This window comes from Morone saxatilis, unplaced genomic scaffold (assembly GCF_004916995.1).
Source record: "Morone saxatilis isolate NCDOM2014 unplaced genomic scaffold, NCSU_SB_2.0 Contig17, whole genome shotgun sequence".
Classification (NCBI taxonomy): domain Eukaryota; kingdom Metazoa; phylum Chordata; class Actinopteri; family Moronidae; genus Morone; species Morone saxatilis.
The window spans coordinates 18,912,101-18,930,170 of NW_023339729.1; the positions used below are offsets into that span (position 1 = coordinate 18,912,101).

General features: G+C 38.4%; 2 protein-coding genes across 3 annotated transcripts; one reads left to right on the forward strand and one right to left on the reverse strand.

The window, feature by feature from the left end:
- The first annotated feature begins 1,515 nt into the window (after window positions 1-1,515).
- snapc3 (small nuclear RNA activating complex, polypeptide 3) lies at window positions 1,516-5,580 on the forward strand. The gene is made up of 9 exons (XM_035660326.1): window positions 1,516-1,763; window positions 2,308-2,391; window positions 2,495-2,573; window positions 2,759-2,863; window positions 2,966-3,115; window positions 3,371-3,453; window positions 3,967-4,125; window positions 5,071-5,178; window positions 5,265-5,580. Exons 1-9 carry the CDS (start codon window positions 1,531-1,533, stop codon window positions 5,410-5,412), a joined length of 1,149 nt encoding a protein of 382 aa, XP_035516219.1. The 5' UTR covers window positions 1,516-1,530; the 3' UTR covers window positions 5,413-5,580.
- A 484-nt stretch (window positions 5,581-6,064) lies between these two features.
- On the reverse strand, window positions 6,065-16,540 carry psip1a (PC4 and SFRS1 interacting protein 1a). 2 transcript variants are annotated; one of them, XM_035660804.1, is made up of 17 exons: window positions 16,384-16,540; window positions 15,959-16,031; window positions 15,610-15,686; window positions 15,011-15,149; window positions 14,308-14,397; window positions 13,879-13,971; window positions 12,424-12,483; window positions 12,257-12,317; window positions 11,989-12,082; window positions 11,413-11,593; window positions 11,195-11,274; window positions 10,974-11,029; window positions 10,439-10,509; window positions 9,304-9,405; window positions 8,985-9,186; window positions 7,514-7,610; window positions 6,065-6,800 (listed from the first exon to the last, which is right to left on the reverse strand). In XM_035660804.1, exons 2-17 carry the CDS (start codon window positions 16,028-16,030, stop codon window positions 6,770-6,772), a joined length of 1,506 nt encoding a protein of 501 aa, XP_035516697.1. In that variant the 5' UTR covers window position 16,031; window positions 16,384-16,540; the 3' UTR covers window positions 6,065-6,769. The 2 variants fall into 2 exon arrangements, with proteins under 2 accessions (XP_035516697.1, XP_035516698.1); XM_035660805.1 differs by lacking the exon at window positions 13,879-13,971.
- Between the last annotated feature and the right edge of the window lie 1,530 nt (window positions 16,541-18,070).

Sequence of the window (18,070 nt, forward strand, 5' to 3'; positions counted from 1 at the left end):
TACTCCGGTAATCCTATCTATCTATCTATATATCTATCTTGATCTATCTATCTATCTATTCAGTGCCTTAAGTAGCCAATTAATTTTCTGGAGGCTGGTTGAGGTGTGGGGCTAGTTATCTACATTTAGATACAGTGATTCCCAAACCTAAGGGTTCACAAGATAAAAAAAAAAAAAATCTCCAGGTCATGAGGAAGGGATGCAAAGGGGGAGGTCGGGTAAGATTAATAAATTCAAAACAAAGTTTTTTCATTCTGTATTTTTTTTTTTTTTGTAAATCTACCTCTTTTGACCTCAAACAAATAAACCCATTAAATAGGAGAAATCTCACTTTGGAACTGGCTCACTAGACAACTTTCTGTGTTTACAAAAAGGTTTGAAACCACTGATTTAATCTGTAGCAATTCACTGTATTTTATAAGTTTAATAGTAATAATAATTTCAGCTGTTGGATAAACGATGAGTAAAAAGTAGGCTATAGTGTTTCCCTCTGAAGTCTTAGTGAAATATAAGAGTAAGGTAGCATAAAAGGTCTAGTACAAGTTCCTGAGAACTACTTACAGTAACTGCAGTACTCGAGAAATGTTACTTTCCTGGGAGAAACAAGGAATCAGAATCAGAATCAGAAATACTTTAATAATCCCAGGGAGAAATTATTTAAAGAGAGGAAGAGAGGAGGGAAAGGTGTCGCCATCACAAATAACCACAACTTATTAATGATGTTGTCAAGATTGCTCTGGCTGCTCCTTGTCAATAAGAGTTTGACTCCACTCTGATAGCACATGGGTTTTTTTTTTACTTAGATTTGGTTAACATTTCTGTATGCATGCATGTGATGTCCCTGCTTAACAAATTATTTCCGGTGGTTTTGTCATTTTTCCTGCTGCACTAACTAACTCTGAAGCTTATTTCTGCCTTATTCCCCCCGCACAGACATCATAGAAAAGGATCTGAAGAGGCAATGGACCATTAAAGTAAAGTGCATTGGGACCATGTTGCACATTGATTTTACACTTTATATACAATTGATTGATTGGTTTAAGAAAATGGAGCAGTTCATGACTGGTCAAATATGAAGGCAAAAAAAAGAAATTCATAATTTTCCATTTTGTGCTCTTTTGCTGCTTCCTACAGAATTGTTTTTCTTGTCACAATTAATTTTTCTTAGTCTATTAATCCTCATATCTGATGTTAATGTGAACTATTCCCCTTATTCCTCACATGGAAATGAATATAATAATTATTTAAACTATTGACCATAACTTACTTATAACTATTATAGTCTGTTTTAACCACAAGGCAGTGTTCAAGTCTTTGGATAAAACTAAAAATCATGAAACATTAGTAAGTTAGAAATGTATGTTTATGTTTTTACTGAAAAATAATGGAAATACATATTAGACATATCATTATATAAATTTTTTCAAAATGGCTATGCTATGCTAAAATGTTTATTAAAACAAGTTTCTCTAGGTCGCAAAACGACATTACCCACGATCCACCGCGCACCGCGTAGTTATTCAGGAAAACATGGCGGCGTCCAAGATCTCGACAGATCGGAACACAAACATCCCAGATTATGAATACACCGATGTGAACACCAAACCCTTTCACATCGGCTCCTTCAGGAACGAGTGGCTGAACAGACTGAAGCCGAGCAACTACTCCTTCCAGCGGGAGGACGAGGACGCGTTTGACGCTAAATTCGCGAAAGACATGGGGATCGGTGCGGAGACCCTGGCTGAACTCAAAACCATCTGCAGGTAGTAGTCAGAGCAATAGTTTTAAACTGCAAACATGAGGAAAGCTCTTCCACTTCCATGTCCCTCTGCATAATGTTTAGAAAACATTTCTGTTTTGACTCCAGTATTGCACCAACAACAAATGTACAGAGATAGAGAAATTATAAATAAATAATACAGACAATAACAGCATGAGGTAAAAGCAAGAGTGTATTGTAACTAAGTGCATTTACTTTTGCACAAATTTCTAGCACTCATTTCTTTTCATGCCACTTTCTTATTGTACTTTACTACTGTTTACTGCTATTGCATACAGAATATATGAAGAGCTCATAAAATATCTTGTATTAGTTACCGTGTATACTAATACAGCTGAAACTAGGGCTGCGATATGGTTTATAAAAATATTCCTCCTCTTCTGATGAAGACAGAACATGCTGCTTGTATTGTCACCTAGATAGCAGGAGTGGAAGTTTAAGATTTCTCGCAGGGATGTAGTCGCAAAGTAAAGAAACCATGTTTGCAAACTAGGTACATGACTTTGTTTTCATGTTTTCCTTTCAAGTCTTGATTCACTCCGTTGCCACCCTGAGGATCAGGAGCCGGATACAGATGTTGTACCTCCAGATCCAACACTGCAAACACTAATGTATGACTCTTCCTCAAGTGTTACAATGCATATTGTGTCTTTGATAAACCAACGGCAGGTAAACAAATTTAAATTTGGTGTTTGTGTGATTGGTTTTGAACAGACAAAGAAAGAAGAGACAAGATTACAAATCTTCTCTGAAGCTCAGCAAGAATAGACACGACCTCTACGCAGATGAACTGGTGGGTCCATTGGTTGTATTGCTGAAATGCCGTCAGTCAGTAAGATCCCAAGCTAGAATAGAACAATACATTTGAACAGTCATGTAGGCTTATGAATAAATGTTGTGTTTGACAGAGGAGGTGTCAGACACGTGCAGCCTTTCATGTATCTAAATATAAGGCTTGGTTTTCTGTGTGATTTCCAGGAGCGTTTAACTTTCGGTAGGAGACCAGAAGCAGTGGCTGACATGATCCCAGAAGGAGAGATTATTCTAACCATCAACGTCTACTACCCGGCTATTATTGAGAAAGTGAGCTTTCACCTCCCTCAGGGTGCCAGAAACCCTCCAAGTCTGACAGTCCTTTATCAGGCAGTATTTTGGTACTGACATTTTCCTTCCATTGCCCCTCAGTTCAACTACGTCAGACCCCACATGACTGTGCTGATGACGGGCTCCCACAGCTTGGCAGAGCTCAGAGATGCCATCTGCTGTGTCAGCGACTTGCAAGTGTGCGGAGAGTTCAGCAACACGCCGGACATGGCTCCAGACTTCATCAGCAAAGTAAGCATGAGTACAGTTAATCTGAAAGACCAAGCACTCTGCAAGAGCTGAACATAATTACTTTGTCACACTGTGTATCCACACTTACAGGAACTGGTGTCTGTGTATTTACTGTGACTACATCGCTCAATTTAAGAATTTCATAGTAAAAGTATCTATTGTGTGGTATGGTAAGGGAAGGTTCTGTCAATATTTGCACACCATTTGCAAACCCACTCACAAAACCTAGTAATCTTTTCATGTTCTCTGTTTCAGGATCATTACAAGTCAGCTTTCTTTTTCTTCGAAGGAGTTTTCTACAACGACATGCGATTCCCAGAGTGCCAAGACATCAGCATGTACGTTTTTACGTGGCTTTCTTTTTAAACTTATCCACATAGTGAGTCTAGAACCTATGAAGCCTCAACAAATTGCATTACCAGGTGTCAGGTGTTAACAGCTTGTGTGCAATAATGCATTATCTATAGGCTTATACTGGAGGGCAGTCCATGAATTCTATGGACAAAAGTTCAATAAAGTGATTATGCAATCAACTACTGATGAACCAGGGTCGTCTTGGTTTGAGAAAATATTAATTGACTCCTTGTGATGCTTGTTCAGATCAAGATCAAGATGTTGACATTTACTAAAATAGTTATTATGCTCATAAGCAGAGCAGAGACCTGGGTTAGAAATATTTAGGGCAGAAGATTGCACTTGACCTGCTTCCATTCACACTGAAATCTTTGTGTATTTTGTAACATGACGGCTACCAGAAACTGGAAATTTACTTCAGTTTAATGTGTTGTATAACTTTTAAATGAACAGACAGAACATTTTTATGATGTACCTTCTGTGTGTTTATGATACAGGACAACCATAGAATGGACAAAGGCCTACAACTTCCCACCCTACAGACAGGCCAAGATGGAGGACACACGATTCGAGGATCTGACAGTTAAAGTGGGCTTCCCGTACCTCTACTGTCATCAGGGAGACTGCGAACATCTCGTCATCATTACAGACGTCAGGTTAGTGCTGTGTTTTTTCTCATTATTGTTCAACAGCTGGCCAATTCTGTGACCCAGCTTCTTTTTAACACTCTTTCTAAGTATGAAAGTTACCATCCCATTTCTGAAACTACATCATGTGGGCTATTTCATAGGCGATGTACAGTAGTAGCCCTCTAAAATTGCTGTGATTTAATGGGCCATTGGTGTGTCACCCTTATAGGTCTTAGTCTTTTTTTTTTTTACTTTATTGTGGCATACCTCATTCGTTACACAAAATAAGCACAGAGCATAAAGTGAGCTCCTGAAGTTCCGGTGGAATAAATCACTAAATAAAATAGAGAAGGCTATTTCTGAAGAAATTGCAGGTGTTAATGCTGGCTGCTGAAAGGCTAATAACGAGTTTTTGGCTTTGAAATTGTGTGAAAGATGAGGAATATTTGAAGATTTGTTGAAAAGCTGACACCATACTGAATTGCTGGCTTTTTTAGTATTTCTAGTTGGATAAGTGGGAAAGAGTCTAATTAGAATGAATGGGGCTGAAAAGTTGAATAAATCATCTCATGTTGAAGAAGGTTGATCCTGACTTTCATTCATCCTCACCGTCTACTTTAATAAACTACACTGTTATACTTCGATGCGGTTATATACGGTGGTTTGATTTGTCATGTGTTTTTGTCAGCACTTTTTGAATCTCTATAATTTTACTACAAGCCGTTGAAATAAAGCACTTCGTTGTCAGACAGAATTGACTGCTCTCACAAGACCTCATAGCTAATTCGATTTCATTGGACTTGGAAGTGCGTAATAGTAGATGCGTCTATGAGCTGCTTTATCTTTGGTGTGAGCAAGGTAACCGCTTCATGAAAGCAACTCTTGATATTACGAATGTGATGCAAATCTGTTCTCCTCGCTCAGACTCTTAATGGCCTAGGTCCTTTTTCTCTCTCCTGTTGCACATTACAGACTGACCCATAAGAACGACTGCCTGGACAAGAAGCTGTATCCACTTCTCACACACAAGCACAGGGTGGCCACACAGAAGTGTTCCGTTTGCCACGTCTACATTGGCAGGTGTGTGAAATTTAGCAATGCGTAAACAGCTTCGGCATTTTTTTTAAACTGTGAATACAAGTGTTAACATCGCTGACTCTTTCCAGATGGTTTACTACCAATGACCAGTTTGCTCCAAGCGACCCGTGTCTCTTCTGTGACAAGTGCTTCCGGATGCTGCACTACGATGCTCAAGGCAACAAGCTGGGAGATTTCCTGGCCTATCCCTATGTGGACCGAGGTGCATTTAACTAACGGAACTGCTCAAATAACTGATTTAATGCTGTATAATACAGTTAAATGTTTTATATTTCAGAAAGAAATGTTTTGACATTTTGGAACTTTATATTTCCTTTTAAAAAGTAAAACTTTGTGTTTCGATTATACAGACCATCTTGTTTGAAATAAATGGTAACATTTACTGAATTTCTTCATGTTCAAGCTTATTCATTTATTAAAAACTGAGATGTACCGGTAACAGCCCAGTAAACATCAGTCTCATCACTTTAGTGCTTAGCAAATACTTAAAATAACATTACTAGGCTGTGGATCTTTAATCTGTCTAACCCTGAAAACATGGTTTCAGTCACTTTACATATTTTCCCAATGAACATTAAATGTTAATTACTATATACACAGAAATTGAAGTCAAAGTTTAGGGAAATAAATGTCCTGTTATATTTAAGATTTTAATATTCTAATTCTCGATCTGATTTGATTGACATCTGCCTTGCAACATAAGCAACAGTCATTAATTAACATGAAACAGGCAAAGTTTTAGTAAAAACCTTCATCAATAGAGAATCCAAGTAAGGATACTAGTGTGGAGATCTTTGTGAAGTGCTCTATACAACAGTGATAGTGTTTGAGATCATCACTATATATGATTAAAGACAAAAGCGAGTACTGTTCTGTATGTACTACTTTATTTTTGGATGCTGAAACAGGTCATCAGACAGGCACAAAAAAATACTCTTATTTACATCTATGTTAAAAACAACAAACATTAAAAATCAGACACTTGAATATGTTGAGTTCACAAAAAAAAAACTTTGGCAAACTGAATTTTCTGTTTGTGCATCCAAATGTTAATGTAGCCAATAATATTAGAGATGGTAATGCAAAAAAGCTATGACTAAACCTCTTTACTCAAAACAATCTTTAAGTGAAGTTAAGATCAAACTGATTTTGAAAAAACAGTCTGAATGCATATGAAATGATAAAGAGTACAATCAAAACCATCTACTAAAATTGAAAAATAGAACCAAATAGTAGTATCTTAAGTTTACAGTGCTGCAGATCTACAAGTTCTTACTATTTACACTGTCATTTTTCGGATTCAACAGATGACACACAAGCTGTCTGAGAGGTAAAGATTACACAAAGTAAAAAAAAAAAAACATATTCAGTCAGTTTATCTTCGAGGGGTTTGATGTACTGAAACCTTTGAGCAGCAACACTGACAGAGAGTCAGTAAACCAGAAAACAGTGATCATTATCAGTCATCAAAAGGAACTGGACAGGAGATCCCAGTTGGTCAGCCCAGTTAAGACGAAAGGTTGGATGAGTACAGCAGCAAATATCTTCTCTTTTCTTCACGCATGTACAACACTCAAGTGGACTCTTCCTGAGCGTTTGGGGCACTACAGTCAAAGACAATAAACAAATAGGTTAAGACAGTATTGTAGCTTCTTTCCTCTGTGCCATGGACCTTCACTGTTGTTAAAAACAATGTAAAAACACCACTGAGCCACACTGTTGCACTTGCTGCCATGCTCCTTTAGTACAACGAACATGGTTGCTGTCGTTTTATCTTGAGTCAAGCCTACATACGCTATCCTAATGCTACTCTCCAGAGCGCCAAATGTGTTAGTCCGCGTCTTGAAATAGTCCCTACAAAAATACAATTTACTGATGTTTGAGTAGCATTTGCTGAAAACTACAATGCCCACTTAAAAACTATACTTTAACATTAACCTTAAATATTTAAAGCTTTAGTACAACTTCAAAGGGCGTCAAAGGGCTTGGGGCAAAACAGGGTAGGGAAGTTGGTAAGGAAGTACTGAGAGACAGATAAGCATTGGGAAAATATAACATAAGCCTTATACTCAGTGATGTTTCTTAGCCAGCTATAATGTATTCGAAACACATTTTTCATGTAGTTCTCAAAGGCAAAGTACTAGTACCAAACCCCAGACTTCACTACCGGAAAAAAACTAATTTTATACAGTTTTAGGGGCAAATTTTAAAAGTCAAAGAAAAGGTCAAATAGATGTGTCTAACAAATGTATACCAGTGCTTATACTATTGAGGTGGAACACACCAATTCACTGTTATCTGTGTATGTGTAGACTACCTGTGATTTTCTTCCACTGAGGTGTCCTCAAGAAGCTTCTCTCTCTCCGTCTCATGCTTCTTCTCATCGGGGCTGATATCACCATTTGTCATCTTGTCTTTAGGCGGTGCACAGAGAGACACACAGACTCAGTGAGGCAGAACATCACTACAAAACCTAAACCACTGCAGAGAGAACTCACAGGAGCATGTGATGGCACATGCCGAGCTCTAGATAAATACGATTTTCCATTCATTTGGCAAGCCTTGCTGTAGAAAAGAGTGAGCCAATAGAGCAAGGATGTGGCTGCAGACTAATGATTACAGTCAGTGTTTCTACTGAGAATGTCAACCACAGAGATCCTATGACGTGGAAAGGACAGAAGACACTGACTGGGAGCCTCTCTGTTCTCTAGGCGGTTTTCATACGTGACTTAGCTGCTCATAATTGATTTACCAGCCTTATGATGCAACTTTATCCCCAGACCTAGCCAACTGTCGCTGTTTCAACATCTCACTGTGCTGTTATGAGCTATTTTGAAACTTGTAGTATAAGTAAGATTCCTTACTTTTACTATTCCTGTACATTTGTAACTTGTACACAACAATTAAAATAATCATTACAATGCATAATCAGCAGTTGAGCCGAAAAGAAACAGATATAGATATACTCTTATCAGAGTTCCCACTCTTTTCAACAAATGATTTTCCAAGTTTTTTTCAACAATTCAGGACAGTGCTTGCTCACTGTTCCACTACACATCTGCTAAACCTTCTTTTAAGTGTCATAACACACAGCTTATCCTACTAACAGTCACGTTTATACGCACCCAGGTTTATGTTGGCAATCTGCGTGAGGAGCTAAAATATGGGACACTTGGGAACCCTGCTCTATGTACAGTAAATAATCACAGTAGTGCACAGTCCAAGGTAATATCGCATAGAGATATTGTATAGTGATTCATTCTAGTGATTAATAGGGGTAGGCTAGGGAATAAACTCTATACTTTTTGAGGCCGACCTAAATGTGTCTGTAAGGTTAGGTAAGGTCTTAGGCGTGTTTACTGTTAAATGCTAACTAGGCATAACAGTCAGCACCCCTCACACACAAATACTGCCTGGAGGAAGTAATCATGGTCAATCTGACACATCGCAGATATCTTCTAACATGACTTGTGAAGGCCTTCGGCTGAAGACTGGACAAGAAGGATCGGTTCTGAGTTCATCGGCACCCACACGGACAGTTCACTCTACCTCTACCGGTCCCTGTAGGCCAAACTGTCTTTTAAATTGAGTCAAGCAGCACAAGCTTTCCAAGTGAAGTCTTTATTGTGTGTATTGATTTATGAGTGATTGCTTTAATGATTCTACAGTAGCCCGGAATGGATTTACCAACAGTGGCTCTAGATAGGTCTTTCACGTTTTTCGCAACTAATATAAGCATAATAAGCATAATATAGTATAATAATAATAATACTAATAATCAATAGTACCTGAGTTGTTTTCCTTGGCTTGTTCCACTCTCTTCAGTGCTCCTTTCTTGGCTTCTTCGTGTTGCCGCTGTTCAGCTAAAGACTTGTTGAGCACCTGGCTTAGCACACTGTCACCTTCTCCAACCAGAAACATACTCTTGAACTTGTTATACAACATGGTGGCCTTGTCCATGATGTCCTGGCTGGCCTTGAATCTGCGAATCTAGGACATGGATAAAAAAAACAAAACAACAACCTTGCATCACCACTCAACAAAGTGCTTAGAAGCATGCCCTGGTGTAGTTTGTCATTCAATTTGAATTAATTAAATTAAATATACCTTTTTGAGTGTGGCAATAAGTTCACTGTGTTTCTGCAGGTGCTGGGTTGTGACTTGAAGTGTGCCAATCTCATCTAATGCATCCAAGCACTTCTTCACATCCTAGTGAGGTTGAGGCAGGAGGGGTGGAATAAAGCAATAATGAAGAAATGCAGCAAATAATCAAACTTATGGTATAGTGCTCATGGTGTATTTAAAACAGTTCTCTATTGGATATATCAGTCCTTCAAATCTGTATCTAATGGGGGTAAGTTGACTGCACAAACTAAAGACAACTTTAATTTTCCTTGAATCATGATGTAAAGATAGTGTATTATGCTGCTTTACCATTTCAAAATGATGGACATAAAATGGTGTATCCGATAGCTTTGGATGAATGCCGAACAGTGTTCCAGACAATCCCTGACTAGAAAACGGAACACTTTTGTTTTAGATCACTTGATGAATGTTGATGTTTGCCGTTTGTTTGTGTCACTAATTACCATAACTCTATTTAACTACCATCTGTTTTTGGCTCTGAGTGAAGAAAGGGAATTCATTTTTAAAATCATAAAACATTAAAAAATTGGTGTCGCTGTATGTCTCGTCACTCTAGGGTCACTAACAATGTCACAGTTCATAGTGTCTTACTCTCACACTGCTGAGGTCGCTTCATGGCTGTTTCAGTAAATTTATGACATGATGAATGACCAGCTTCTGTCACAAAACTGTCACAGTTAAAGTGTTTTGTTCATAATTTTAAGGTCATGCACAGACCTGAGCCCTAAATAATCCAAAATCTGCTAGAACAAGGAGAGGATCTGTGATTCAACAAGTAGTAAACAACCAAATAATGGGAGTCACAGAGTCCTTCATCTTAGGATACTATCACTCTATATTTGAAAGATGAAAAGAATCCAACTCATACTGCTTTTAGTTTCGCAGCATTTTATGGACTGAGCTGAAACACTGTGTCTGAGCCTTTGTCTTTGTTAGTCCAGTGCATGAAGGAGAAAATCTAATTACTGTTTGTTACACTGATTGTGAGTGTAAAAAACATTGAATAACAAACTAAAGTTGTCAGTGGAGAAAAAGGACTTGTATGTGGTTTGAGGTATGACATATTAATGATCTGACAGTGATTAACAGAACTTACAGCGTTGTCAATTTTCAGTGAAATCTTGATTTCACTGTGCAGTCTCTGGAGTTTTAAGTCAGTTGATATTTCTGTGGAAAAGAAAAGAGAAAAGAAAACAATATGATGGAAATGGCTGAGCTTATATTACAGAACTTTAATCAAGTCAGTTGTAAGTTCAATTTGTCACAATGTAAAACCGAAACAGAAATTTCTCTGCCTGAACAGGAGGCTACAGTGGTTCAAAACAGGGAGACAACCTTATGTTTAGTCTAGCAGGAAAATCCCTCTGTAATGGATTCATTATTAAAATGTTGAACCATAACAAGGGGTCACATTAAATCACAACCCTAAATGATATTACCGCAGGTTCAATTCCATTCGGTTCAATGAGGTAGGTCATCTGCTCACTTCAAATCAATTAAATACAACTTTCCCTATAGGGGCAATATCTTTTATTTCACTGGCTTCAAATAGGAAGATTTTATGACTTAACGTGAGCCTTGAGAGAGATGGTACTTGAATTCAACACCCTTTACAAACCAATTGCACTTACCCTTTTTCTTGACTCCTGCCTTCTCTTCATTTTTCTTCCCATCATCTTTGTTTGGCCTGAAAGACAGAATAACTGTCAGAAATCTATTAATTCCTCTTATGATTTAAATCATTCCTGATAAAAGGAATACATTTTATTTTGTAATTCTATTTTTCACGATAAAATTTAATGTAACATTTTCTGGTAATTCCTTCTCTGATGGGCATCGTATGTATACGTACTCTCTCAATTCATCTGCTTTCCGCCGCCGGACATCTTTGTCCATGTCCGAGTTTTGGTGTTTCTTTCTGCCTTTGTTTTTCTGAGACAGAAAGAAATCAAAATAAGTACATGAAAGCATCTTACTAACTGCATACGACTGTAACCTCCTCATTAAAAACAATGTTGGTGTTTCACACGGATACATTCTAAGCTGAAGAATATCTGTGCTGACACCTGCCTCTTCATCATCAGAGCCTGAGGAGCTGTCCTCCTTAGACTGCTTCTTCTTCTTGGCTTCAGGCTCCTTCCCCTCTGCATCCTTTCCTTTGCTCTCCTCCTTCTTTCTCTTTTCCTCCTCTCCACTCTTGGACTTGTCCTCTGGTGCCCTCTTTCTCTTTCTCTCTGACTCAGCAGTGTCCCTGAATGGGAGAGACATGGTTAAGACAAATGAAAGTAAAGACTACATACTCCTAACACTAGAGAATATGAGGATGTAATTATAATGACTAACAGTTTAGATATAGAAGCTAGCACCCATAAGTATAGCCCACAGTAATATCTACTAATATTGTTTAAGTTTAGAGTAGAAACTTTGGTGTTTACGTCTGTTGGACTAGGAGCAATACTATTGGTGCATTGCCAGTTTGACAAAATTGTGATAGATTATTATAAGTATATTAGCATTATTTCTTCCTTGCGGGAACAGATCATTCTGGGCCGGCTACCTAGGGTAAGGTAGCATACAAGAAACACAAACTTATGTGAGAATGTTGCATTGTGAGTCAATGTTGTGTGTTCATTTTCTTGTAATTACATTTCACTTCCTGAGCCTGGCTGCTCCTGCTGATGGAGCAAAAGTAATTTCTCGCTTTTGGGCTTCCTGCCTCTCCGTTTAGGACCCTCTCCACCTGGTCGCATAAAACACACCATGCACAGACAGTTTGTTCATGCAACAGGCTAGTTGAATGAAAGAAATAAAAGTAGATACAGTACTACAATTCAACAGTGCAATGTTTGTCAATCTGATTAATGCGTTCTTTCATATTTGCTGTACATGTATATATCGAGAGAATGCTGCTTACCTGTGGGACTAACAGGACTTGCTGGAGCATCGTCTTTTTCAGTCTCCTGCTCAGCATCGCTCTGTAATAAAAATTGATATAATACCATCTTTTCAAATGTTTCCTACAATCAATTTTTTATAGATTTTAGAATCACTGGAATTCATCCCAAGAATAATGCTACTAACCTTTTTCTTTCTTCCTCTCTTGGGTTTTGGAACATCTGTGGATTCTTTCTGTGCTGAGCCCTAAAACGTGACACCTTTTGTTTACTTCATTACGGTCTAAAATCCAGACTTTTAACTGTCTTTGTAGTTCTCTTTAATGTAACAGCATCGGCTGCTGAAATAAAAGCCAGATGTACATATCAAGTAGACAGCTTAGCATATATTCAGTCTTTCTTGGATGATCCATCCCTTTTTTACCCTCCTCTTCATAAGAACAATTTAAATTGTTGGATCAATAGCACCATCTATTGTGTAACTGTGATATTACACTCTATGCAGTATTACATGTGCCGTTTTATTAACAATCACTGTGTCCAAATTCCATACACACTAGTTTAACACAGTATGTACTATATACTAATTCATATTTAAAGGATATACCTATTGTATATCATCCTCTGCTGTCCTGCGAAAACCATCTATCTCTAAAACACAAAGAAACACCTGTTTTCAGCTTTGTGGCAATTGATGTCGGTTTTTGTTTTGTTGGAAAATCTATTCAGGCTTTTAATAGTTTGTTTATTCAAAAAAGGACGTAAAAAAAGGAAGTAACTGGACAGTGATGACATGTGACAAACTGACTTTGGAATTCCATTAAAATTAACTATAATACTTTTTTGGTTTTCAGGGATCCATCTGGTGTCGTTTCTTAACCATTCCCAATTTATTTGATCATTTTTGCAGCTTTGCACAATGGTGTAAATTAGCACAGTCAAAAAGGCTTTTAATAGTCATACTAACTTTCTACTAAGTGTATGGAATTGGGACACAGTTAATGCATTGTTTAAAATATTGCAGACAGAAGGTGAAATGTCAAAACAAAATGAAAAAGAGTCCATCTGACCCTGATCGGACTACATGAAGACATAAACGGAGTCACAACTTACCTTTCTCCAAAGTACACAGAAAGCCATGCAAAAATAAAATAACATGAACTAATTGCAAACATTAGTTTTGTGAATATGCGGACAGGGAAAGGCGGGAAATGGAAAGCAATAACACAATGTTGTCAGGGTGGTCTCAGAGAAGTAAAACAGAGAGGAAAACACACTTCCCAATTAATTTTGTTATAGCCACACACAGAGTTAATGTGCCAAACCTAAATCAATTTGATCCAGAGCCAGCTGAGCTTACCTGATATTATTCAATCTCATAAACAATTTTTAGCGGCAACACAGGCAGTGTTTTCTCAGATAATTATCACCTCAGTGGCATTAACACAGCAACCCCAGACGAAGCACTCTAATCAAAACATCAAGCACCAACACAAGTTTGTGTCCGCCGGCAAAAAACTCTGAGTCAAACAGAAACAAACCACCAGTTAAAAAAACCACCAAAGTGTGACATGCTTTCCCACAGGGAGGGGATGAGGCAACCTGCACCGCTTTATGGGATCCCAGCATGCAAAGTACGTACATCCTGGTTCTGAGGAACCTGCTCAGAGATCAGAGACCCTTCCTCCTCCTCCTCCTCATTCTCATTCTCCTGCTCAGCCTCACTTCCTGGAACCTGAATGCACCCAAGACACAGCATAGGACGCAGTGTGGTGGGGTAAACGAGTCTTGAAAAGGAGAAAGGTTAGCGAGTGTCCTTCTGTTCCACACACTACTCTTAGCATACAAGGCTTCTTTAATACAAAATGACACTGTCTCTTTTTGAAAGCTATTTCCTGCACTGATATGTAATTCAGTGTGAAGCAGATACATATTAGAGAAAGATTAGAGGAAAACAGCAAAAGAAGAAAGAAGCTGACAACACAGCAACACACCGGTAGCATGTCAATGCAGTGAAGCGACTGTGTGTATATTTACTTGTGAACGACAAATCTGAAGAGCAAAAACTTACTTTGGATTTTATCCCCTTGTCGTCTGCTTCCTCTTCTCCTTCTGGGCTGCTGTCCGAATCCTTTTCAGTGAAAGATTCAGGGGGAACCGGCTTTAAACAAAAAACAATTACTTAAATGAAATAAATTGGCAAAAACAGGAAGCTCTGTACCAGCTATGCACATACAATGATGTCAACAGGTGCAGGAAAAAACAGCACACAGTGATGCTGGACATGGATTAGGCATTGTTTTCTAGTAAATATACTGTACATGAAGAAACAGACTCAACCAAAGTTGCGGATTTCACTGAGGAATAAATATAAAAACATCTACCTAAATCTTTCAGATAATGTTACATTAAACATTAGAGAACTTCACTTATATTAACAGATGTTCGCTTTTACAAGTCTTTTATCACACAGCTATGATTGAATAATGATTCGAATAGAAAAGAAAACTTTCAATGCTGAAATGACACTTTAATGGTTATCATTCTTATAAGTCAAGAAGATTCTGCTGAACTCAGTTCTATGTTAATCTAAATCATTCTATTCAGAGGTGAGGAATGGTGTGCACAAGTACTAGAGCTTAAAAAAAAAAACTAACATAACTAATATGCAAAGATGCTTTAGGTTGAGCCGTTTTTCAACAGCTTCATGTCAGGACATCGTCTGGAGGATTAGTACTGATAAGTGTCTCTGGACACAGAGGAGGAAGATGTACCTTAGGTGCAGTAAGCTCAACTTTTGGGTTGTTCTCAATCTCCCACAATCCTTCATTGAAGCCTTTCCTCTTGTTGGGCTTGGCGTACTTCTCTTTGTTGAGCTGGTACGGAAAGATATCTTTTGGGCCAAGAAATGCGCTGTTTCAAAGAAGATAATGCAGAATGTTTGTCCATTTAATTACAATGTAGTGTTATGTAATGTGTTTACTGCGAGTACTGTGAGTGAGAAGGCAGCACACAGACAAAACAGACAGGTAACTCTATTCAGCCACTCATCAAACATTCATGTACTGAAAGAAACACCTTCAATAGAGCACCATGACATCAACAGTTTTATAAAAGCGCTATATAAACGCAAACATTCACAATTTAAAATAAGGTTTATGTAGTGACATCACTATACGCTAAAATACAATGTTCTCTATCAGTTCTACCCGACCGTACATCAATGGATTTTCTGCTTTTTCTGCAACACTTCCTATTTGTTCTGGCCACTTGGACCAAGTGAAACATTAAATGCTACTTCACCTCAGCAGGTACCACGTAAGCCCAGCAAGCCAAAGGAAATAACAAAGACCATTAGTGTTTGGTTACGAACGTTTCATGGGTGCCAAAGAAGAAGATGGGGAACTTGATATTGGATGGCTTCACAGCACCGTCTGGGACTTCATCAATCTGGTAGAGAAATTAGGGGGAAAAAAACATGTATTTACTTACAGAAGGAAACAACAACATCTCATTATACTGTGTCCACATTCAAAAGCAAACTGAGGTCAGGTGTGTGATAAGTTACTGTTTGTGCGTGTCTGTGGGGAGGATGTTGGTTGCTCGTTGTCTTTTGGTGTATTGGTGTTTGCATCTGCATTTTAATGTGACGCACACTGACTTTAATTGTACTGATATATGTTCTACATGAACACATTTGCCTGTGATTAAGGCCCACTTACTCTTGCAGGCCAGTGTGGATAACCCTTCATTTTGGCAAAGATCAGATCACCAGGTTTCCAGTCTCGAGCCATGCTGGAAAATGAAAAACAAGTAAATAAACACCTTAACATATTCGCACAAATTCAGGCAACTTCAGGGTAAGGTGCACACACATTTGATCCAGGGCACCTCCTCCTAACCACCACCAACATCCGCTGGAGTCCACAGTTCATTCAAACAATGACAGCTACGTTCAGTGTGACAGAAACAGTCCTGCATTACACACAGACAGTGCATTCACTCAAGTTAATCTCACGGACACTCAGCAGCCACTCGAGGCTTTGTAAACAAGCGTAGAGATGCAGAAACGCCTCATACACTGACAGGCGTGCTAGCTAGCTTGTAGCTACATGCTGCCGAAACTACAACAGCTCCTTTCACTGACCTTTAGTTTGTGCAGACGTCTGTTAGAAAGCCGAGTATTATTAGTAGTTCAGTGTTGCTGCGGCACAATTTGTTTTACCAGGAAAAGACAGCGCTGCTTTTCCCCCCCACAGTCGGATGCACGTTTTCCGCTCCCGCGCAGGACGTCGATAGACCGTACCATTACCTGGCAGGACGGGGGAGTCTATTTAATCACGTATCATGTTATTTTTTTATAATGAAGCTGACCCAAATGCTTTAGGGCGTTTTAAGAAATTAGTAGCTGATTGTGGACGTACAGTGAGATTCATAATTGCGCCAAATAGGATTTTATTACAGCTTTATTGTTGTGAAAGTAACCGCTCCGAGCATCTCCCCGCTACAAAGATCGCCTACGAGCCACGGACGTATCTGAAAAAAGTGGGCGTCAACTTCCACGCATGCGCTTTTAACCCATAATTTACAAATATGTATATATATGACCACGCTAAACTTCGTTGCCAGAGAAACTAGTTGGTGCAAATGTAAAACGAGAGTCCTTTTCTAAAAAAAAAATTACCAAAATGTACGTTGAGTTACATCAGTATCAGTGGTTAGGTGTAAATCTCGGGTTTTCTTGGTACGTGAAAATAGGATCAGAGTGGGAGCTCTGCAGCTGCTCCTGTCCCTGGTACTGATGCTGAGGCTGGTGCAGGATCCAGCCTTAATAATAACATGTAGGTTGATCCCTGGTTCTGGGCTGATGTAGGTCTACATTTGTTTTTGTGGTTGTCACCGAAATTCAATAACATATATAATATATGCATGAGTGTGTTAATATTTAATTTGATGGACACAGGGCTTTTTACACTGTATTGGCGTCCTGGCTCCAATTGGTTGTCATTCAGTGACATCTAGTGGCAAGATCAGGCCTAACACAAGAAGTGTAAGCAAAAGTGATGGGTTACTGTCCAGGTATTGGTACTCAGTATTTGTTCCATAAAGTCAAGAGCTTAGAGTTTGGTGTGAATTAAATTAAAATGTATTATCTGGTATATCTGGCATCTGGTTGAACTGTGATTTTACTACATTGCATCTCACAAATGATTTTTTTTTAACTCTGCATATCCTGTAGCCTAATGTATAATAGCTCTTTCAACAGTTGATCTGCTGTGTAAACTACATGTTTCTACAGTTTAAATTCTAGTTAGGGCTGTAACTAATTATCATTTAAATCATCAGTTTATCTGACAGTTGTTTCCTTGATGTATTGTTTAATCAACTACATGTCAGACCTGGATCCCAAACAGATTTCTTCAAATATCTTGTTTTGTCCAAAACTCAACAATTATACTGAAACTAGACAATTCAATTAAATTTAAAAAATTGTTCCTTATTATTTTTTTGTCACTCAACTAATTGTTTCAGCTCTAATTATGATCCAAAACATTTTATGAATAATTGTTTGTTTTCATTTGGGCAGAGAAAAGCGTTTAATAAAAACACATACATACATACATAAGTCAACCACCAGGCTCTGAAGTACTTTATACTGATAAAACACTGCAGATGGTGGAAGTATATGAAGGTGACCTCAACATTTGTGGCCACACAGATACACAAGCAAGCTTACATAAGCTCAAGTCTGCTGTGTGTGTATGTGTGTTAAAGACAATAGAAGATGCTGATAGTTGAAGGACAGGCTCATCAGCCACAGGGTCCCAGAGAGG